This window comes from Bubalus kerabau, chromosome 3 (assembly GCF_029407905.1).
Source record: "Bubalus kerabau isolate K-KA32 ecotype Philippines breed swamp buffalo chromosome 3, PCC_UOA_SB_1v2, whole genome shotgun sequence".
NCBI classification, from domain to species: Eukaryota; Metazoa; Chordata; class Mammalia; order Artiodactyla; family Bovidae; genus Bubalus; species Bubalus kerabau.
Genome location: NC_073626.1, coordinates 175,399,686 through 175,421,127, shown reverse-complemented (window position 1 = coordinate 175,421,127; position 21,442 = coordinate 175,399,686). Strand labels below are relative to the sequence as shown.

Here is a 21,442-nt window from a genome sequence, read left to right as displayed (position 1 = left end):
GGCTGCTCGGGGTGTGTGGGAACAGCACCCGCTCACGCGGGGTCCTGGCTGCAGCCCAAAGGAGGCGGCGGGGCGGGGCCTGAGCCCATCGGCCCGCGGCGCAGGCCGGTGACGCACTGCGCAGGCGCCGGGCGGGTCAGTTTGCGCCCGGATGGAGCGGGAGCGGTTGGTTCGGAAGGTGACGGCGCTGCAGGTGCGGGGCGGGAGGCTTGCCTGTGATTTCCCCCTACGGGTTCTCGGACTGGGTGGGACCTACGGACCAGATGAGGCTCTCACGTCTAGTAACCTGCCCGCGTGCCCGTGTCCGAAGCTACCGACCCACCCCACCGGCCTGAAGAATGTGGGGACCCCACGGATCCTCGTAGAAGGCAATTTTCCAGTACTCTTGCCTGGAAAATCCCACGGACGGAGAAGCCTGGTAGGCTGCAGTCCGTGCGGTTACTAAGAGTAGGACACGACTGAAGCGACTTAGCAGCAGCAGCACGGATCCTCACGCGTCCCCCCACCCCCACCCCCACCCCCTACTGCCACCACAAGCTCTTACGGGATCAGGGAAAGGGTGGGAAGGGCCTTCAATCGAAGAATTGTGCTGGATCCAGTCCAGCACACTCTCTCGAATCCCCGGAGCCCCAACGCACAGTGTCACCTGTCCTTTCCCCGGGGCCGGGTCCCCTCTTGCAGTCACGCAATGACCTCTCCAGGAGCGTTCCCCCAAGATATCCCCATGTTGCAGTGATAGGGTTTTCTCTCCCCTCGTTCTCCACACCAGGCCTGCATCCGGGGCTTCTTGGTCCGACGCCAGTTCCAGAGTCTTCGAGGTGAATATGAAGCTATTGTACGAGAGATCGAGGGTGATCTGGGCACGCTTCAGTGGACTGAGGGCTGGATTCCCAGGCCCCGATTTCTCCCAAAGGTACTACACACCCTAGAGGTAAAAAATAAAGAGGGACCTGGGCAAGGGCATTCCACATTACCTGCCAACAAGCGTTCCTCAATGGAAAAGGGAACAGACTCACCTCCGCACACCCCAATCCTTAGTCCTCATCAATTGGCGTGCTAAATCAGAATGTCCAGATCCTTGGAGGGTTTAGCCTCGGGGCTCTCACACCTTTGATTTCTCAGAAGGCAAAATCCTGTCAGACCTGGAAAGCCACTGGAGAGAGGGCACCAAATCCAGAGCAGGAACTATGGAGCCGCTTCGCATGTAAAGAGACTGAGAAAGAGACCATCCGGGAGGATATGATACTGAAGAAGTCAGGAGACAGCTTCACAAACGCCAGCAGTCTTCCCTGCAGAGATGCCAGTGCCTGGCTTCAGGATGAGCAGAGCAGGAGGACCGGGAAACCGAGCCAAGAGACCAGAGACGTGTCAAGGATGAACAACCCAGGTACACCTCTACCTAGATCAGGGCAAGCCTCTGCCCTCTGGGCCTAAGCGTTCCCATCTGAAAAGTGAAGGCTTGTGCTAGATAAGCTGTATCCCTTTCTTCCCTCCTTCTGGTTGGGGGCGACTTATGGATGCGTAGGGGGAAGGTGCCAGGGTCTAAGGACTAGGCCAGTGCCTAGTGCCTGCTCCTCAAGGCTTTCTCCCTTCGTTCTCCTTCACAGAAGCTGCAGGTCCAGGACTGTCCCACAGCCAGACTGAGCTCCAGGAGCTCCAGAACCACCGCAGCCACTTGGCCATGGAGCTGCTGTGGCTACAACAGGCCATCGGTAGCCGTAAGGAGGTAGGCACTAATTTGGAGCCTTTTTTGCACATTTAAGGCCAAGGGTGGGGGTGAGGGAAAAGCCTCCTGCCAGGCCCAAGCAGTCCTGCCTGGTACAGTGTCTCTTCTTTTCTCTAACAGTACCTAGTTCTCAAACAAACACTGAGATCCCCAGAAGTGAACCAGAACAGACATGAGCGCAGCTTATGCCAAGATCATGGGGGACAGAGCTGTGAAAAAGCTGGATCACAACCAGGCCCACCACTGGAAGACCAGCCCTACAGAGGCAGGACCCCTGGAGAGCCAGGCCATGTGGATGCCTCCTGCTGGAGGCTCGGATCACAACCCCACAAATTCCCAGAAGGACTGGCCACTCCAGATAAAACAACTGCTGGGGCCAAGTACAGGCACCCATCCTACAGATGGCCTGGTCCACAGCTGCCCACACCATCGGAATACCAGGCCACAGGGAAGAGGCTCACCAAAGAGCTGGACTGTGGAGAAGAGATCTCTGGAGAGACCTGCCTGCAGCTGACAACACTTCTAGAGGATGAAAGCCACAAAGAGCTCAAATCTAAGGGCTCCTGTCCTGGAAAGGCCAGGACACAGCTGCCCACACTCCACAAGGACCCAAACAATGAAGACAACTCTCCCAGGGGGCCATGCCAAAAAGAGCTTGATTGGCAAAGAGCTGTGCCACAAGAGTTGGGCGTCTCAGAGGACTATGTCACCTGGGATGGGTCTTTGGCAGAGCATGGTGGCCTGGATCTCTGGAAGAATAAACCACCCAAGGGCCAGACCCCCAGTGATAAAAGCTCCATAGAGAGAACCTCCAGTGAATCTAGCCATGAAGGATGGCAAAACCAGAGGACTGTACCATGTAGGTCAAGGCCACCTGAGAAACTGTCCACAGGGTCAGACCACACAGGAGAGGATCACTGGAGGGGCAGACAGTGGCAAACAGGACCAGCAGGCTAGACCCTGGGGAACCAGGGAGGACCAGGTTCCAAAGGGCGATGCTGTGAAAGGGCAGTGAGGGAGACAGGACCTCATCCTAGCTCCCTGGTTCCAGTAGTGCCTCCTGCCCCTGCCCCTGGGTATTGGTGGCTAGTGAGGCCAAAAGAAGCTGGAGCACAGAGCTGGAACCAGTAGAGGGAGAAGGCAGGAGGCTACTTTCATCCTCTGCCTGTGGCTCAGCCCACATTTGGGGATAGGGAGCAATCTGGGGCAAGTCAAGCTGGAGAATAAAGGTTGAGAATAAATAAAGATGGAGAATAAAGGTTTTCGTTAGATTCTGAGCCTGGTTGTATTTATCTTCTGCCCCTGGTCAGGACAAGCTTCTGGGACCTCCTGTGTACTTCCTGCTGACATGGGGCATCCTCTCCAGAGCTGGCCGAGAGCCACAGCCCAGGAGCAGACTAGCATTCTTGGGGAACAGCCCCCCAAAGCTGTTGGGCTACAGAGTGGCAGGGAGGCTCTGAGAATCCCTGCCCCGACCCAGTACTGAACATCTGTGTTTCAGTGTGATCTCTGCCACTGCCCCTCTCATTGAGTCCCGGCTCTTCCTTCATACCTAATGACCAGACCCACCCTCCTGTGAGGCCCCACCAAGAGCAGACTGGATGAGACCCTGAATGCAGACAGATGCTCCTATGGAGGCTCTCCCTGCCTACCTGGGTGAAAAGGCAGGACTCCACCTCTGATTGGCATTGCTCCTAACCCTGTCTTAGTTGCCTGGCAACAGCTCTGCGTCTCTAGCCAGGGACACACAATGGCCAGTGGGAGTCCAGCAGCCAAGAGGGTAGTGGTGTACCGGAACGGGGACCCCTTCTCCCCAGGCCGCCAGCTGGTGGTGACTCAACGCCGCTTCCCCACCCTGGAGACCTTCCTCTGTGAGGTGACATCGGCTGTGCGGGCCCCAGTGGCCGTGCGTGCTCTCTACACCCCTTATGGCCACCCTGTCACCGACCTGGCAGACCTGCAGAACGGAGGGCTGTATGTGGCTGCTGGCTTCGAACATTTCCACAAGCTCCCGTGAGTGGGCTGAGGGTGGTCAAAAGCCTGGGGAGGGAGGTAATAGCAACAGCAACAGTTCAGTACTGACTATGTAGCTCACACACAGGACATTAACAGTCCTGTGAGGCGGGTGGTCTTATCCCCAATCTTCGGAAGGGTAAATCAAGATAGTCCTAAGCTGCCTAGGAGTAGACAACACAAGTGGAGCCACTGTTCAAGTCAAGAATCTGATACTGATGATCATGCCTATCCAGCCAGGACCAAACCACGGTAAGAGCAACATTCTCATGCTAGTTGAGCCCCCTTTTCCAAAGGCTCTTCCTGATGGGATCCTTATCACCCCCATCACCACCACCACCAAATACTCTAAATCTATCCATAGACAACCCGTGCTCTCCAGTAGGCTGGGACCACCCTTTACAGGGTGTAGCTGTGCTTTCCAAGATGGGAGACTTCAGTGTCTGAGCTTCCAACTCAGATCTGGCTTCCAGGTCTTCTTCCACTCTCAGCTGAGAGGTTGCTCGCTGTAACCTAAGGAGCCAGGAGTTGGGAGCTAGACAGACTTAGAATCTGGACTTGGTCACTTCCATGTTACTTTGGGAGTCCTTGTTCTGTCTCATACAAAATGAGATGAAACCACATACCCTGCGAAGGAGAACATTTCTCTGAGATATAGGAGGATTTAGACCTTTAATTATGTGGTTTGTGCCCTGGACTGGATGTGCAGCCTGATATACGCAGGGCCTAAGGCAGGTTCAAGTGTCAGCATCTGTTTCTGGACTGAGGTGACTTGAGACTGTTTCACTGGGAAGGGAGACCTGGTGAGCTGGGCCCCAGGCCCCGCCTCTGGCAGCTGCTGGGCTGCTGAGGTCCCCTGGCTCCCCAAGATGACCTGTGACCTCTCTGTCCTTTCAGCTATTTACCCCCTGCAGGGAAGGATCCAGGTGGGAAGAGCAACAGATTGGCAGTGAGTCCTGGGGCAGGCCAGCCCCCAGCCCTCTGTTCTCCCCCTCCTCTGGGATGGCTCCCCCTTTGGTCTGGGAGGTCAGGGGCCTCAGAAGCAGCTGGATCTGCCTGTCTCCACACCTACTCTGGAGCCAGCTGCTACCCTTCCCAGGGTGCAGGATTTCAAAATGCTGTTCGCTGCACCTTTCGCAACCTTTTGTCTCCAGGCTGTGGTCCTCAGAGGAAAGAGGATGCTATAAAACAGAAGGATGGGAGGGGGTTAAGAATGTGACTTAGGGAGGTAGAAGCACCCTGTGGTAAAAGCTGTGACCGGTCTCACGCTCCTTACCCCCTCTTCTGCCGCAGTGTGGTTCCTTTCCCTCACCCTACCTACCCCTGACCAAAGGCCTCAATGCGTTCCTGATTTGGGGACCTGATGGGTTTCAGGGTCTTCCCGTGACTCGGCAGCTGTGTGATGGGGCCCTTGGACGGCAGCTACCTGCAGGTTCCCCCTGCTACATCCAGTAAGTGCCCGTGTTGGGGAGGCGGGGGCATAGATTTTTGTTTCAGTGAGGCCAAGGAAAAGTAGGTGGATTTGTTCCAGGAGCCCGTGCACTGGGTCTCAGACTGTCTTCTGGCCCCGGTGCCATCCTTCATCCTCTCACATGGATGCTCACATCCCCTTACCAGGCTGCTCTTTGTCCCAGTGTGTTCAGGAATGGGGACCTGTTAAGTCCTCCGTTCAGCCTGAAGCTGTCCCAGGCTGCCAGCGAGGACTGGGAAGCAGTGTTGAAGCTCCTGAAGGAGAAGGTGAAATTACAGAGCGGGGCTGTGCGCAAGTGAGTCTGGGAACTGCGGAAACCTGAATGTCCCCAAAGGGAGCCGCCCTACTGGTTCTGGCCTTCCTAGAGGATGAAAAGGCCAAAGGAAAGCATGTTTCCCCAAAGGGGACTTCTTTCTGTGCCAGAGGGAGAGGCCCTTCCGGCCCAGCCCTTGGAGCCAGGGTGGAGCCTGGGGGACTGGCCCTGGTGCCCGGAGAGCTGCTCCCCAGCAGGGCCAAGCACCTTGGAAGAGCTGTACCCACCCCCTCACAGTCTGCTGACTATCAAGATCCACCTTGTTCACTGGCCCTTATGTACTCACCTCTCTCTCCCAGGCTCTGCACCCTGGACGGGCTCCCACTGTCAGCAAGGGAGGCTCTGGTGAGCGGCCATTACTATGTGGCCGTTGGAGAGGATGAGTTCAAGGCCCTCCCCTATCTGGAGCTGCTGGTGCCCAGTCCCTCACTGCCCAGGGGCTGCTGGTATGTATATATGAGGGGAGGGGTGGCAGGTTAGAGCAAAGGAAGCCACCCTGACTCCATGTCCTGCTCTGCCCCCTATAAGCCTTCTCTTTTTTCATTGTAGGCGTCCCCCAGGTCCAAAGTCCAGGCCCCACCAGCAGGTGGTAGGTGACCCAGGGTGTTGTGGGACGGGGGGTGGATGGGAAAGAAGGAAGTGACTAGCTTCCTGCTGAGGCTCTGACCTTATTGTACTGTATCCTCTCAATAATTTTGTGAAATAAAGATTGTTATTCCCATTTTCCAGAGGAGAGGCTGAAGTTCAGAGGAGTGAAGTGATTTGTTCAGGGTAACACAGTTACTGACAGCAGCCAGACCAGAACCAGGTCTGAAAGCCAGCTTATCTGGGCTCTATGAAGATCTTCAGGACTCTGAGTTGCTGGACCTGATGCCAGATTGGATGCTGGGAAAATCAGTACATCTGGCATAACAGGGTCCAAAATGCTTATCAGCTTCCCATCTTATCCCAGGCCTGAGCCCTCCCAAGAGATGAGCCAGTGAGTTGAGGGTAGGAGGATACAACCTGATTTCACTGGGCATTTAGAACACCAGGCATCATCTACTATGTCCCTGGATAAAGCAGCCTGATGGAAGAGGGAGCAGGGAGGGAAGATGCAGGCTATGAAGATGGATGGCTTCTCCTCTCCCAGGCTGCCAAAGGCATCAGAGGCATTCACACCTGGACTGGGAGTGGAGAAGGTAAGGACAGCCTACAACCATGGCTCACGCTCAGTGTTCCCTCCGCAGGCCCAGGGCCACAGAGCACAGGCAAGCCGGTTCTCTCCAAACGAAGCCAGACAAATTGAGCCATCTGCTTTCTATGCCAGACCCCAACGAGCTATTGAGCCACGAAGCATGCTCCCCACGCTCTCATTTCCATCAGGTGAGGGGACCCCAGAATTCAAGGCCTTCTCAGCCAGCCTCTGACAGTGACATGGGATGGTGCCTGCTGGGGATGACACAGGAGGGTGAGGGAGTCCATGGTCCAGAGCTGGTCTTGACTTCAGCACAACTATCTCCTGCTCCCTCGTGTGCACAGCCGGTCCTTTGCCTTTTCATGGGGACCTGGCTTATGAAAAGAAGCATGTGAAAACTTGAAGCCATGAATTTCAGGGGTGGGATTTGGAAGGGTTGGGGATGGGGGCCAAAAGCCTGCCCCTGAACTAACCTCCATCCTCTGCGGTCATGAACAAGGCTCAGGGCCGGGGAGAGGGCTGAAAAAGTCTAAGGAAAGAATGTTGAGGGCTCCTCAGCCTCGGCGTTGGTCTCTTGCCTTCCACATCAGGAACCAAGGGAGTGTATGGGGCTCCCCACCCAAGGAAGGAGACGGCAGGGGCCCGGGAAGTAGCAGATGATGAAGACACCCAGACAGAGGAGCCCTTGGATCAGGTGGGCTGGGGCTGGAAGCCATGTGTTGGCTTTTGTTTTGCTTGTATGGTTTGTTTTTTTGCTGTACCCTTCAGCATGTGGGATCTTAGTTCCCCAGCCAGGGATCAAACCTGCACCCACTGCATTGGAAGCCAGGGAAGTCCCTGGAAGCCACATGTTGGGACAGGAGTTCTGAGCTGGAAACCAGCAGCCCTGGGTCCCAGAAACAATTCTCCCTTGTGACTGTGAACAAATCTAACCTTCTCAGAACCCGAGTTCCTATGTTAAATGAGATGGTGGATCCAGATTTCTGGTCTCTTCCTTTCCTGGGGTTGGGAAACCCCAGGCTAAAGGCTGGAGGCTGGACTGGGGTGCTTAATGGCTCTGTTCTGTGTGGCCTTCTTCCTCCTCCAGCGGATAGCACAGATAGTGGAAGAGGCGCTGTTCCTGGAAAAACAGCCTGGGGCTGGGGCGGCTATCTCAGCCTGATGCCTGCTCCACCATCTTGAGATCGGGCAGCTCCAGCCAGGAACTGGGGACCTTCACTCTGTAGTCACCTTTTATCCTCAGCCTCCAGCAGCCTGTTCTCAAGGAACCAGCGTCTCCTCTGGGCTCACAGGGTATGATGCAACCCCTTCAGTCTGGCTCTGCTGCTCGTAAACCTACACCCCGGTCTTCCTTTCCTTTCGGAGCAGAGAAGCCCCAGCTACAGAGGCCGTTTCCTTATGAGAGTCTCTGGCCAGAGAAAGGAGTAGCCAGCTGGGTTTGGGGGAGAGACCACAAACATGGGAGCGGGTCTGTCACAATAAAAGAATACTTACTAACCTCCATCTGTTTACTACAGATTTATTACAGACAACTGACTTAGCGACTCAACAACAACTGCTCACCCAGCATCACTCCACACGCTGGAGTTGGGCAGTGCCGGGGCCCACGGGCGTTTGAGGTGGGCAGGCAGTTGAGGATTTACGCCCACCTCACGGGAGGGACAGGGAGGCTAACAGCCAGCTCCTCTCCCACACGTCATCTGCCATTCTTACGCACTTTCCCCAGTTCTCCCCTCAACCAGCGAAGGCTGAGCCCTGGAGGCCTCCTGTTTGCATTTCTGGCTCAGAGGCTATAGCTGGCCTTCTCCTTGCAGCTGGGGTTCTGCAGTCCACCACCCAGCTGCTGGGATAGTCCAGGTCAGGCCATAGTAACAGTGACAGGTCTGGGGACCTGACATGACAGCAGAGAGAGTGCTGCTGGGGCACGAGGGCTGCTGAGGGTGAGGGTGAAGTCTCTTGTGCTAAATCTGAGTGGTTGAACAGCATGTGAAAGTTACAAAACCCTTTCACTCTTGTTCTCTTATTACGATCCATGAGGTAGTTATTATCCCAGGAGGTGAGGAAGCTGAGGCTGGGCCTGGGGCCGGGGGTGGGAGGCCTAAGTCCCAGGCTCACTGCCTCTACCTCATGGCCCAAGGGTTTCCTGGACATAGCAGAGCTGGAGGTGGCCTTGGTTCACTCAAAGTGTAGACGGTTGCCCTTGGGTCTTGGTCACTGAGCTTGTGATGCAGAGTGTAATTCCTGCCACGGTGAGCACCATGCCAGCAAATGCTCCTGGGATAATGGGTAGAAATTGAGGAGCTCTGAGACAGCCATGCCAGTAGGAGCTGACGCAGGGCTGAGGGAAGGGCTCAGATGGGAACTACCCAGGGGAAGGCAACCCTGATGGCAACAAGGAGGCAGGAGAGCTACAGAGGAAAGGGCAGGATGAGGGAAGAGCCTCTCCTCACCTGGTCACAGGAGACGGCTCTGGAAAAAACTAACCCAGGGGTGTCAAAGTCCAAGTAGTGGCTTCCCGAACTTGCAGTGTCCTGACTTACGTTTTCCACCAATATCTTCTCCAAGGACCTTCCCAACAATCAGTGTAAAGATGATGGCCAGAGAGTTACTGATGGGCACAGCTAGGGTCAGATCTGAGTGATCAGAATGAAAAGAATCTCTGAGATGCAAAAAAAAAAAAAAGTCTTTCTAGGCACAAAACACTTTCATTACATCATCAAGACAGTTTTAAAAAAGGTGTCTCGTGACCCCATTTTTCAGATAATGTCACAGCAAAGCTCAGGATTCAAACTCAGGTCTCCTGACTTCAAATTCAGTGCTCCCTCAGGATTCCAGCAAGAAGACCTAAACTACAAGGTCTGGGACCATCTTCGTTTGCTGGTAAGGATGAGGTCTTTGCACTCAAACAGAACTACTGTGATCTCAAGGACATCTGGACAGACAGGTACCCCAAAGCCAAAGGATACAGTAGCATGCGTGCAGTAACACCAAACACAAGCAGACTTTACATCGAATCAATCTTCATAACAACAATGCAGGAAGCGCATTAGCATCATAATGGAAACAAAGGCTCAAAGACACCACAGAAATGGAGGCAAATTGAGGATTTAAACTGAGGTCTGCCTGACTCTAAAGGTAGTAGAACTAAATGGATAAGGACGAAGCAAAACAGCAGGTGAAGCACATTTGTTTCTTTTCAGTTCGGACTTGGGCCTCATGGAATTTATGTAAGAAAAAAAAACGTCAGCGGTAGGAACAGGTACAGGACAGGCTCCACAGGGCTGGTTCTTAAGTAGAGGTCACCACAGTCCAGGATCTGTTGCTTCGTTTTGAAGCTCTGACTTCAATAAACGAAACTTCAAAAAGACTTAACGGAGTTAACAATACTCTTAACTTAAAATTTATTACACTTAAATTTTGTAAATTTGAAGCTTTTTAAGAAGTCAGATTTTATGTTGTGTTCTTAAAACACATACCAAAAAATAAATAAAACCAAAAAAACTAATGGATAAATCAGAAACTGAGTTACTTGTTTGCAAAACTCATAACTGCCAGGCAGGCTGTGCATGTTGGCTCCTCAGCACATTCTTTCCCAGCCCTCCCAGGCCTCACCTGTTCCAGGCAGAGGAGGAGAGAACTGCGCAGCTGCTCATCCCCTGCGAGGCGCGGCCATGGCTGGTATTAGCCACCCAAGAAACTGACACAACTGCCGCCTACTCGCTTTCCTTAACCTTGCACAACACAGAACATAGTGGTTGCTAAAGACTGGTTTGCAACAGTAGATGGGAGAGGGAAGCAGCATAGTGTGAGGAAAGAATAGGACACTGGAGTGAGGCAGACCCAGGTTTCCCTACGTGATCTTGGCTAGATCAATCACTCTAAGCCTGTTCCCTACCTGAAAAACAGTGATAGCAAGATAACAGCATCGTCTTACAAAAGGGTTGTTGTAAGATGAAATATGATAACATGTGTATATCCTTGCCTGAATGAATAGTGACCACTGTTCTGATTATTAGAATGGATACAGGCAGGGTAAGTGGTGAGATAAGAGGATCCTGAAATTCCAATTTGCTCAAAACTTGGTAAATGGCTAACTGCAGGCATTTTTCCAGAGCACTCAGTGTTCTGGGCAGCAGGGAGTGCCAGAGGCTTTCAAACTTTATTTTAAATGAAGTCTTATGAGAAGCCCAAAATGTAACACAGATGAAAGTGGAGTGACGCTAGTTGAAGCTGACATGGCAGATCTGGAGGTGGGCCTAGCCCCTCCCATGACTTTCTGAGGGGTTTCCCAGGGTTATTTGGGGTCCAAACTCCCCTCAAATCCCTGGGGGGGGGTGCCCAGGTGAGACTCCAGGTGAGTTATAGCAAAGTTATAGCAAAAACTTCTATTAGCAAAGTTCAAGAGCATAAACTTTAGTAATAGATGGCTTCACATGCTTCTGCACTGACATGCTGTGGGACTTAAGAGGTGAAATAAGTTGCCCAAAGTTTTGTAACTTCATTGCCTTGGTGGAGAGAATCATGTCCATTTTATAAGGTTGGGCTGAGAATTTTTTTAAATGTGTAAAACCAGAACAGTATCTGATGCAGGAGAGGACACACAACAGGGGAAAAGAAATGTATCCTTATTGAGCTCCTCCAGTCCATCGTGCACCAGGTACTGCTCCGGATGCTTCTCAAAACTGAACTTAATTCTCTCAGTGCTATGAAGTCAACCATAAAAAATCAAGGTTCAAATAAGAGACTTGCCCAAGGTCAGGCAGGCAGTTAGCAGTGGAAGCAAGAGTGTCAAAGGCAGCCCTTGGGCAATTTGCTGTCAGTCCGGTGGTTAGGACTCTGTGCTTCCACTGCAGTGGGCCTGGGTTTGATCCCTAGTCAGGGAACTAAGATCCCATAAACTGCATGGTGCACACACACACACACACACACTCAAAAACCCTTCACACGGCCAAAGGAACTTTCTGCTGCTGCACAAGATTGCCAGGCTTCAAACCAACCCTGTGCCTGGCAGCATACTCATAACCAACCCACCATACCTTACTGCCTAGAGAAGAGGGTGCAAATATGGAACCAGATCCCTCACTCATGGAAACAAGGTGTTTGAGACATTCCCTCCATCCTAAGCATAGCGGTTCTAAGCCAGAGACCCACCTGTTGATGCCAAGGTGAGGTAATAGAGAAGGGAGCCACACTGGTTGAGAGAAAAGGGCATCAGGTACTGGAAACAGAAGAAAACTGCAGTCAGTGTGATTGCTTAACTAAGCGGGGCTGCCTTCTTTGAGCTTCAAGATAAGCCTTCCCTTGGAGGGAGGGGGAGCTATAAGGGCCTAGGGCCCAAGCCATCTGAAAAGGACCCTTCCAGGGCAGAGGGAATATCGCTGACTGAACCCCATACCTTTGCCCTGAATCCCCTGCCCCTCAGCCCCGCTGGTTTCTATCCACCCCATCCTGCAAGTCCCTGAGTGCCAGTGTTCCTCTCTCCAAGAAACCTTCCCTCAGTCGCCCAGCTCCAGCCTCCCTCCTCTGAACTCACAAAACAGTTTATCTGTACCTCACTCAAAGCCCTTAGCCCTGAGAGGCAGTTGTGTCTCTGTATTTCCCACCAGCCGAGACTGGCAGCACTGAGCTCAGAAGTAGTACTCTAGATTCTCCCTTATCCCCCTCTCCCCAGGGCCACTTTGAGCCCTAAGCCCTTCCTCTGGAAAAGTCTGTTGGAAGAATCACCATAATAAAATATTAATAGCAGCTCAGGGCATCATAGACTTGAGACCTAATTATAATATATATAAGGCCCACTGCTAAGTGCTTTATGTGCCTCACCTCACTTAACCCTCACAACTGCCCCATAAGACAGTTACCCTTATTATCCCCATTTTACAGAAGACTCTTGAGAGTCCCTTGGACTGCAAGGAGATCCAACCAGTCCATTCTAAAGGAGATCAGCCCTGGGTGTTCTTTGGAAGGAATGATGCTAAAGCTGAAACTCCAGTACTTTGGCCACCTCATGCGAGGAGTTGACTCACTGGAAAAGACTCTGATGCTGGGAGGGATTGGGGGCAGGAGGAGAAGGGGACGATAGAGGATGAGATGGCTGGATGGCACCACCGACTCGATGGACGTGAGTTTGAGTGAACTCCGGGAGATGGTGATGGACAGCGAGGCCTGGCGTGCTGCTATTCATGGGGTCGCAAAGAGTCAGACACGACTGAGCGACTGAACTAAACTGAACTGAACTGACAGATGACGAAACTGAGACTCAAGGCAAACAAGACTCATCCAAGAGCTTCTGGCGAGTAAGTGGTGGAGCGCAGATTGTGACCCTGATCTGTTTGACTCCAGAGACCAAATTCTTAGCTGCTACTCTCTAGAGAGGGCTCATTCACAGACGCACCTCTGGATTCAAGAAGAGGGTTTTCATTTCCTGCAGCAACTGCCGGGCCCAGGTCCGCTCATGAACCTGCTGCAGGCGGGAGGAGGCCCGCTTCAGCAATGGCTGTGTGCCACCCCACAGAGCGGCCACCAGCACCAGAGCCAGCACCTGCCCTGGATGGAGATACGAGTGACAGCCCCCGCCGCCCCACCGCACGGCCTTAGCCCTCCTCCGGCCTCCCATTCCCACCCCGCCGCCCCCACATCCCGTCTTTGCTCTCCGACGCCCCGTGTGTGATTGGCGGGTAGGACAGGCCCCGCGAAGCCGGGGAGATGGATCCTGGAGCCCAGGTTCGGGTTTGTAGCAGGGGTCGGGGTTAGGTGGTGGAGGGGGTATAAGAAATGAACTTGGGATAGCTGTCTGGAAGCCAGGGGAGGGGCGGGGCCCGCTTACCCAGGGTCGCCGCCATGGCAACGCCGCTCCTCTCCTCTTCCGGGAACGAAGGAGGCGGAGACACGTAATCCGGAAGTGGCGCCAAAGCCTCTTCCGGTTCTACTCACGTTGCTGCTTTCCTCGCGTCACCGCCGGGATGGTGAGTTCTTCTGTGTTAAAGGTGTTGCCGTGGGGTTCCGGGCTGGGGCAGGGGCCAATTCTGGGCGCTGACACTGCCGTCCTGTCCCCACAGAAGCCGATCCTGCTGCAGGGCCATGAGCGGTCCATTACTCAGATTAAGTACAACCGCGAGGGAGACCTCCTCTTCACGGTGGCCAAGGACCCTGTGAGCGTCGGCCGAAGGGCGGGCCCGCCGGGACCTTGCGGAGGGGGCCCGGGAGCGGGCGAGTTCATTCTCCCGGGGCGAAGGGTGGACAAGCTAGTTTTGCTGCGAGAAAAACCAAGGAGTGCCCCGTTCTGAGAAGTAGGGAGAGATCATCCCGGGGTTTGGAGGGCGAGAGCATTACACCGATAGATGTGGGAAAGGACTCCATTGTTGATAGGAGGAGGGAGTAGCCACGGAGAAGAAAAGCAAGGGGGCCTGTGGAAAGGGAACGGGGACGTGGGTCATCTTGCTTATGGGGCGGAGAGGAGCTCATTCCGGGGAAGAACAAAACTATTCTACAAGGATAGGGGAACAGACCACCTGGAGAAGAGGGAAGTTGATCCTGGGGCGGCGAGAGATAAAGGCCTTAAAGAAGGTGGTATCATTTCAGTCATCCCTCTTCCTGCCACTCACTCATTGCAAACAGCCCCTCAGTACTGCGTTTTGAGGCACCTCCATATGGAGAAAGTTAACCCTAGTGGCTAACGTGGGGGCTCTGAAACCAGACAGACCTGATTTGAATCCTGAGTCCTGCATTCACTAGCAGTGTGACTTTGAACATGCCATTTAACCATTATAAACTTTTAAGTGCCCCTTTTTACAACTATGGGTAGTAATAGTACCTCCCTCTTGGGGTTGTCTTTAGGATTAAGTGAGATTATTCAAATAAAGAGCTTAATTGAATAATGTTTGTGAGTACCATATCAATGTTAGATGTTTACATTTTAAATTCCTTAGACATTATTTTATTGGAGTCTCACAGCTACCCTTTGAAAAAGGCGTTATTGTCCTGGCCAGTTTACACATGGGGAAACTGAAGTTCAGAGGGGAAAAGCACACATTTTGAGATAATACAGTGAGATAGTAGCAGAACAGGGACTGGAACCCAGGTTTCCCTCCTACCAACTGCTCCCGTTTGGACAGAACACCAAAACACTACTGTTTTGCTAGGCTGATACTCGACCTTTTATTCCTCAACGGGTTTAGGAGTCTGGGGAAAAGGCTGGTATGATGGAGACTTTTTTGCAACCAGGAGGAGAATCCAGGAGTTGGTCTTTTTACCAGCAACCTGCTGTTCCTCAAGAGATGCGCAGGGGAGGGTAGAATCTGGCCTGGCTAGAAGCTTCTGGGGCAAAATAGGCCATGGCTCTGCCTGCGATGCCTATCATCCTGTCACATTGTCCTTGATCCTCCAGATTGTCAATGTATGGTACTCTGTGAATGGTGAGAGACTGGGCACCTACATGGGCCATACCGGAGCTGTGTGGTGTGTGGACGCTGACTGTATCCTTATCTTTGTTCTGAGTCTGTGCTCCCAGGGTCTACCAGCAATGGAGAAGCTGCTAACCTGAAGCTGAGAGTTTGAGATGCTCTGGTGGGGTCTGGAGAATGATGCTACCTACCTCCTACTCCTTGGTCTGTTCACTAGTTCGGGGAACATTTAGGACAGGTTCCAGTTCTGAATGAGGAGGTTAGGATGAGAGAAGGAAGGCTCTCTGGTGCTGAATAGGGAGATGATTCACTTGGCCTTCCAAGAGGACAAGGACTCAGGTGAATTCTGTCATGCTTCTTAACACCCTCTTCAGGGGACACCAAGCATGTCCTCACTGGCTCAGCTGACAACAGCTGTCGTCTCTGGGACTGTGAAACAGGTAAGCCTGGATCCTTCACTTTTTCAGCAAACAGTGAGGACCTATAGTATACTTATTGAGGCCAACAGGTTCTGGGGAAATAGAGATAAATCCAGAGATGGTTCCCAGTCTAGGGAAAAAGAGACAAGAAAATAAGGAAGACAGAGGTGAAAAGAGGCACTCCAGTGAGATATAAGCCTTGTTAGAGGTCGCACAGTGCGCTGTGAAAGCCGAGGGGGAGGCAACTGAAGGCTGAAATGGGGATGGGATCAGCCTGGGAAGGTTTCCCAAAGTAAGTGTCATGTGAGGCGATCGCTGCGGCATACTCAGGAGTGAAAGCACAGCGAGTGTCGCCCAAGTCATCTGCTCTGGCAGGAGCTCCTGCTGCCTGGGGGGTGAAATAGACAGCAGTGGAGAGCTGAGGCAGGCTGGGGCCAGAACAGGCCTTGAGTGTGAACTCGGGAACATGACGTTCTGCAGGACTTGGCATGCTGTGGAAGGTCCTGAGCAGGGAAGAGCCTGTTTAGTTATTTTTTCTTTTTTTTTTAATTTTTGGCCACACCCTGGCAAGTGGGCAAGTGGGATCTTAGTTCCCTGACCAGGGATCGAATCCACACCCCCTGCATTGGAAGGCAGAGTCTTAACCACTGCTGGGGAAGTCCCCAAGCATGTTTAGCTTTGGCAAGCCCAGGTAGCGGTGGAGAACATTGCAGGAACAGAGAGAAGACGGGAGCCTATTAAACTGCTCCATTTAGTAAATATTTTATGGGTACCCAGATCTCTCCCAGGTCTTTGCTGGGCACTGGTGACATGCAGAGAAGTTAGAGCAGGTCTTTGCTGTGGAGAAGCACATTCTCCACAGAGGTGGAGACAGATCAAATGAGTCCGTTGTGAGTGCCACAGTGGCGGGATGTCTAAGGAGGGACTGTGTGGAGAAGTTAAAAAGACCTGAGCCAAAGCACAGCAGTGAGGGAAGAAGACAGGGCGGGGGGCTAGTCACCAGTGTAGGAGGAACAGTGCATTGTAATGATAGGCAGGGGTAGAGGGCATCCTCCCGGAATCAGCAGGGGGCAGGGACTAACCGAGACTGCCTGTTCCCAGGGAAGCAGCTGGCCCTGCTCAAGACCAATTCAGCAGTCCGGACCTGTGGCTTTGACTTTGGGGGCAACATCATCATGTTCTCCACAGACAAGCAGATGGGCTACCAGTGCTTTGTGAGCTTCTTTGACCTGCGGGATCCAAGCCAGATCGGTGAGCCGGGGCTGGGGCACAGGACTGGGGTTGAGGTGAGGGGCGCAGCTCCAGAGCCCAGGGCCTGACATGTGCTGCCCCACACAGACAGCAATGAGCCCTACATGAGGATCCCTTGCAACGACTCCAAGATCACCAGTGCTGTTTGGGGACCTCTGGGAGAGTGCATCATTGCAGGCCACGAAGGTGGAGAGCTCAACCAGTATAGTGCCAAGGTAAGGTGGGTGAGGCCTACGCCCATCAGAATGATTCTCTGTGAGAGGCAGGATGAGCCCGGGGGTTAACAGTGAGGGCCAGATTCACACAGACTTCACCATTTTCTAAGTATGTGATCTTCGTCGTATTATAACTTCACAGAGCTTATTTATCTGTAAGATGTTTCAAGCATCAGATGACCTCAGGTGTTTGAAAAACTTGTCATAGAGTACTCAGGACATGTGACCAGTGATCACAATTAAGCATGTCCCTGCCCCCACTGAGTGGCAGGCGCCATGCTAGACTCGGGACAAAGAAGGGAATCAGACACGGACCCTGCCCTCTGGGAGACAGGCTGGCACACAGTTAGCACGTGGGCCAGGTTGTGAGCTGTGCCACTGTTGAGGGCTCAGCCAAGCACAGAAAGTGCCGTCTGTCACAAAAGACGTGGCATGTACATTAAGCTGCGAAGAATAAATGGAGCTTCAAGCCAGAAGAGAGGGTTGTTCCACAGACACAGGAGCAGTGTGTGCGGAGGCACAGTTAAGGGAGTAGGCAGATTCTGCAGGAATGGGAGTTTGGTCTCACTGGAATATGGTGTTGGGGAAGGGGGACCAGGACTAGATTTCGGGTCCAGAGATGAGGGAGCTGTGATTTCCCCTTAGGCAGGAGGAAATCGTCAAATGGTTATGATGATCAGGTTTTCTCTTTTATTTTTTAAAATATTGATTGATTGATTTTATGTTGGCTGTATCGGGTCCTGGTGGTGGCATCCCAGAGTGTATGAACTCTAGCTGTGGCTCTCAGTCTTCATGTGGGATATTAGTTTTCCAACCAAGGATCAAACACACATCCCCTGCATTGTAAGATGGACTCCTAACCACTGGACCACCAGAGAAGTCCCAGGTTTTTTCCTTTAGAAAGCTCTCACAGGCTAGATTGGAGAATGCACAAAAACTAGGAAGTAGTCACAGGGATGTGGGGTATCTGACAGGAGACATTCAGGGTGATGGATGAGAGGGAGGGTTACCGAAAGGGTGAAGTCCAAGCTGTCTCAGATTTCTGATGTGGGCTCCTGGGTTTCTGGGGAATGCTGGGATGTAATATCCTAAAGGTTGGTCAGTCACTCAACAAGCACTGGCTGTGGTCCACTAAAGTACCAGGCCTACCTGCAGGAAGGAATGGGAACCAAGGTCAAGGCCATAAATAGTGCTTGATGCTAGCGAACAGTGGAGCTGATCTGTGCCCTCAGGTAGGCCTGACTGCAAAACTGGTGCTTCTTCCCCAAAATGGAGGCGCCAGATGCCTCCCTACCATGTGTCCACGGAGGAGACAAAGATACAGTCTTCCCTGACAGTAGGTGAAAGGAACTCAGGGAAGGAGATGGCAGTCTTCTGAGGGTCTGTGTGAGGCCCAGTGCTTGAGGCCATTTAGTCATCTTTACAAATGTTTGCAGAGCGCATGCCAGGCGCCTATCACTCAAATTCAGGTAAGACCCAGTCCCGGTGTCCTCGAGTCAGGAAGACCCCCTGGAGGAGGAAATGGCAGCCCACTCTGGAATTCTTGCCTGGAAGATCCCATGGACGTAGCAGCCTGGGGGGCTGCAGTCCACGGGGTCCCGAGGAGTCGGACACGACTGAGCACGCGCATAGTGTCCTTAAAGGGACCCTGGGGACTTGCTTGTTTGTTACTAGTCCTAACCACTGGACCACCAGGGAGTTACTCCTGGGGCTTTTAATAATCTTGTTTTCTAAATAGAGAAATCGAGGCACAGAGAGGTGTTTTGTTTTTTTTTTTTTTAATTTGGCCATGCTGCAAGGCTTGCAAGATCCTAGTTCCCCATTTAGGGATTGAATCCAGGCCCTCAGTAGTAAAAGCACTGAGTTCTAACCACTGGACCACCAGGGAACTCCCATAGAGAAGTATGTTTAAGGGCAGATTCTAAAACTCTGTACTACATAGTCTGGCAGGTTCTGTAAGTGGGAAGGGAAATCAGATGAAAGAGCCCTTTGAGAAGACCTGAAAAACGGCTGGATGAGCATCGGTCCTCATGAACTGTGACCAAGACCCTGCGAGGAAAGGAGATGCCAGTGGGTTCTGCCTTTTACTGGTTTTGAGATCTCCAAGTCACACCACCTATCTGAACCATAGTTTCCTTTTAAAATTGTGGTAAAATATTCACTTCATAGGATTGTTGTGGGGATTAAAAAAAAAATGTGTTGTTACCTGCTTAGCACAATGCTTGGCAAACAGTGTTGCTGCTGCTGTTGTTATTCAGTCGCTAAGTTGTGTCCATTTCTTGGCAAACCCATGGACTGCAGCATGCCAGGCTCCTCTGCCCTCCACTATCTTCCAGAGTTTGCTCAGATTCATGTCCATGGAGTCAGTGAGGCTGTCTAACCATCTCATCCTCTGCTTCTGGCAAATAGTAGCCATTCAGTATTTTTTGGAAGAAGGATTAAATGGAGCTGCTCTACTGTTTCATGATGGTTAATTAATAGGTGTCACCATAAGTGTCTGTTTTCCTAGGTGGACTAGCAGTGTTCATGAAACCTGCACACTTGGACTGGATTGGGCTTGGGAGTGGGAGTAAATATCAATTCAGGGGATACTAAGGCAGGCCCGACCTGACCTCCCCTCTCCTTCATGGGACGAGAAAGGGTCCAGAATCCTGGCTGAGCCTGGGGTAGTGGGAATGGAGTGGTCAGAGCTTCCCTCTTCTGTCCGCAGTCTGGGGAGGTTCTGGTGAATGTTAAGGAGCACTCCCGGCAGATCAATGACATCCAGTTATCCAGGGATATGACCATGTTCGTCACTGCATCCAAGGACAACACTGCCAAGGTGAGCCTGGGCAAGGAGTCTGGCGGGCCTGCTCCCACCCTCCCGCAGGGCTCTCCACTTCCCCCAAGAAGACTCCTTTTACAGACATCTCCCCGGCCTTCTGTCTCTAGCTCTTCGACTCCACAACCCTTGAACACCAGAAGACTTTCAGGACAGAACGACCTGTCAACTCAGCTGCCCTCTCGCCCAACTACGATCATGTAAGGAAACCCACCCGAGTTTCCTGCTAAAGACTCAGAATGTTTCCAGGATCTAGTTTGTCTAGCAATTAAGAAAAGAGCTTTGGGGGAAAATAGTGTCAGGCAGAGAGGAGATCTCAGAGCAGGAACAAGGGTGAATGATGGGGAAGCCCCGGGGGCAGGGCAGGAGGTGGCTGAGGGATGTTTGTCCCTTACCCTTAATATCTTCCCAGTCTGATGTAGGAGATACTAAAGGCTTATAGGGTTGGGGGAAGAAACGGAAAATGGACTTGCCTGCTTTTTGGGCCCATCTAGAGTTTCTTCCCTTCAGGTGGTGCTGGGCGGTGGTCAGGAAGCCATGGATGTAACCACCACCTCCACCAGGATTGGCAAGTTCGAGGCCAGGTAAAGGGGGAAGGAGCACTTCCAAACAGAAACATCATGAAGTGTCTCTCACAATGGCCACAAACCGGATAATGGAGGAAACTTTGCTTAATTCATTGGCTGCTAGGGAGTGCAGCCAGATTGGGGGCCCTCCTGTGACAAGTGTCTGACACAGCACTTAAGGGCATGAACTCTTGGGCTCACTCTGAAGCCCTGCACATCACTGGAGTTGTCTGTGCCCAATCACCCTTGATTGTATAATGGGCACAGTGATATTATACTTACCTCATAAGACTATGCAGATTAAATAAGGTAATAGTTGTGAAGCTTTTAAGAGCACTGCCCAGCACATAGCAAGGAAGACATTTGGGTCCAATCTTCTCCCAACTTCATCTTGTTTTGTTCTCATTCATTTCCCCCTTATCCCAGTTTCCCTGCTTTATAGTTTTGTTTGGGGAATGGTTCCCGTTGACGTGTTTCGGTAGGAGATGGGGACCAAATGAACTGTTGCTTCCCACCCTGCTCTTCCCTCCAGGTTCTTCCACTTGGCCTTTGAAGAAGAGTTTGGAAGAGTCAAGGGTCACTTCGGACCTATCAACAGTGTTGCCTTCCATCCTGATGGCAAGAGGTAGGGCCTGGTGAAGGGGACTGAGCCAGCCCTGGTTGGCCCACCTCTGCTCCTTTCCCACGTCCTGTCCCCCAGGCCTGCTTCCCAAAGGGCAGGCCTCTGACTGGGCCCTGGCTGTCTCTTCCAGCTACAGCAGCGGCGGCGAAGATGGTTACGTCCGCATCCACTACTTCGACCCACAGTACTTTGAATTTGAGTTTGAAGCTTAATAAGCCAGACCTCTGGGAATTCCCTGTCGGTTCCATGGTCAGGAGGCTGCACTTCCACTACAGGGGCACGGGTGATCTGCAAGCCTCACCATGCAGCCGTACACACACAAAGAAGCCGGATCTCCATCTGAGCCAGGGTCACAGAAGCTTTTGGACTCTATGAAATAAACTAGTTTGGAAATAAATGGTTTCTGGTCAGATATTTGATCATTTTCCCTTCTCAGTGACACCCCAGCC

The 21,442-nt window shown here is 52.4% G+C and overlaps 4 protein-coding genes across 5 annotated transcripts; 3 read left to right on the top strand and 1 right to left on the bottom strand.

The window, feature by feature from the left end:
• The first annotated feature begins 21 nt into the window (after positions 1 to 21).
• On the top strand, positions 22 to 2,998 carry IQCC (IQ motif containing C). The gene is made up of 5 exons (XM_055573823.1): positions 22 to 193; positions 770 to 913; positions 1,123 to 1,387; positions 1,608 to 1,726; positions 1,847 to 2,998. The coding sequence occupies exons 1-5, from the start codon at positions 152 to 154 to the stop codon at positions 2,681 to 2,683; spliced, it is 1,407 nt and encodes a 468-aa protein (XP_055429798.1). The 5' UTR covers positions 22 to 151; the 3' UTR covers positions 2,684 to 2,998.
• Positions 2,999 to 3,174: 176 nt separating this feature from the next.
• Positions 3,175 to 8,083, top strand: DCDC2B (doublecortin domain containing 2B). Its single transcript, XM_055573829.1, has 9 exons — positions 3,175 to 3,739; positions 4,637 to 4,688; positions 5,114 to 5,190; positions 5,374 to 5,505; positions 5,823 to 5,969; positions 6,073 to 6,112; positions 6,753 to 6,888; positions 7,291 to 7,394; positions 7,788 to 8,083. Exons 1-9 carry the CDS (start codon positions 3,477 to 3,479, stop codon positions 7,860 to 7,862), a joined length of 1,026 nt encoding a protein of 341 aa, XP_055429804.1. The 5' UTR covers positions 3,175 to 3,476; the 3' UTR covers positions 7,863 to 8,083.
• Positions 8,084 to 8,203: 120 nt separating this feature from the next.
• TMEM234 (transmembrane protein 234) lies at positions 8,204 to 13,643 on the bottom strand. 2 transcript variants are annotated; one of them, XM_055573827.1, is made up of 5 exons: positions 13,524 to 13,643; positions 13,092 to 13,243; positions 11,852 to 11,918; positions 9,151 to 9,333; positions 8,204 to 8,974 (listed from the first exon to the last, which is right to left on the bottom strand). In XM_055573827.1, the coding sequence occupies exons 1-4, from the start codon at positions 13,537 to 13,539 to the stop codon at positions 9,194 to 9,196; spliced, it is 375 nt and encodes a 124-aa protein (XP_055429802.1). In that variant the 5' UTR covers positions 13,540 to 13,643; the 3' UTR covers positions 8,204 to 8,974; positions 9,151 to 9,193. The 2 variants fall into 2 exon arrangements, with proteins under 2 accessions (XP_055429802.1, XP_055429801.1); XM_055573826.1 differs by having other exon boundaries at positions 9,241 to 9,333; positions 13,524 to 13,642.
• Positions 13,527 to 21,390, top strand: EIF3I (eukaryotic translation initiation factor 3 subunit I). Its single transcript, XM_055573824.1, has 11 exons — positions 13,527 to 13,662; positions 13,756 to 13,848; positions 15,084 to 15,171; positions 15,474 to 15,539; positions 16,620 to 16,769; positions 16,857 to 16,984; positions 19,695 to 19,805; positions 19,916 to 20,005; positions 20,316 to 20,389; positions 20,904 to 20,996; positions 21,124 to 21,390. The coding sequence occupies exons 1-11, from the start codon at positions 13,660 to 13,662 to the stop codon at positions 21,203 to 21,205; spliced, it is 978 nt and encodes a 325-aa protein (XP_055429799.1). The 5' UTR covers positions 13,527 to 13,659; the 3' UTR covers positions 21,206 to 21,390.
• The last annotated feature ends 52 nt before the right edge of the window (positions 21,391 to 21,442 follow it).

Excerpts from the sequence above, each read along its gene's own strand:
- IQCC (XM_055573823.1), top strand. The coding sequence starts at position 152 with ATGGAGCGGGAGCGGTTGGTTCGGAAGGTGACGGCGCTGCAG. Across the intron at positions 194-769 it reads GGAAGGTGACGGCGCTGCAG|GCCTGCATCCGGGGCTTCTT; the intron begins GTGCGGGGCGGG and ends TCTCCACACCAG. Across the intron at positions 1,388-1,607 it reads GTCAAGGATGAACAACCCAG|AAGCTGCAGGTCCAGGACTG; the intron begins GTACACCTCTAC and ends TCTCCTTCACAG.
- DCDC2B (XM_055573829.1), top strand. The coding sequence starts at position 3,477 with ATGGCCAGTGGGAGTCCAGCAGCCAAGAGGGTAGTGGTGTACCGGAAC. Across the intron at positions 5,970-6,072 it reads TCACTGCCCAGGGGCTGCTG|GCGTCCCCCAGGTCCAAAGT; the intron begins GTATGTATATAT and ends TTTTCATTGTAG. Across the intron at positions 6,113-6,752 it reads CCAGGCCCCACCAGCAGGTG|GCCCAGGGCCACAGAGCACA; the intron begins GTAGGTGACCCA and ends TTCCCTCCGCAG.
- TMEM234 (XM_055573826.1), bottom strand. Across the intron at positions 11,919-13,091 it reads CCCTCTTCTTGAATCCAGAG|TACCTGATGCCCTTTTCTCT; the intron begins GTGCGTCTGTGA and ends TTCTGTTTCCAG. Across the intron at positions 8,975-9,240 it reads AGAAGATATTGGTGGAAAAC|GAGCATTTGCTGGCATGGTG; the intron begins GTAAGTCAGGAC and ends CCATTATCCCAG.
- EIF3I (XM_055573824.1), top strand. Across the intron at positions 13,849-15,083 it reads TCACGGTGGCCAAGGACCCT|ATTGTCAATGTATGGTACTC; the intron begins GTGAGCGTCGGC and ends TTGATCCTCCAG. Across the intron at positions 20,390-20,903 it reads ATTGGCAAGTTCGAGGCCAG|GTTCTTCCACTTGGCCTTTG; the intron begins GTAAAGGGGGAA and ends TCTTCCCTCCAG.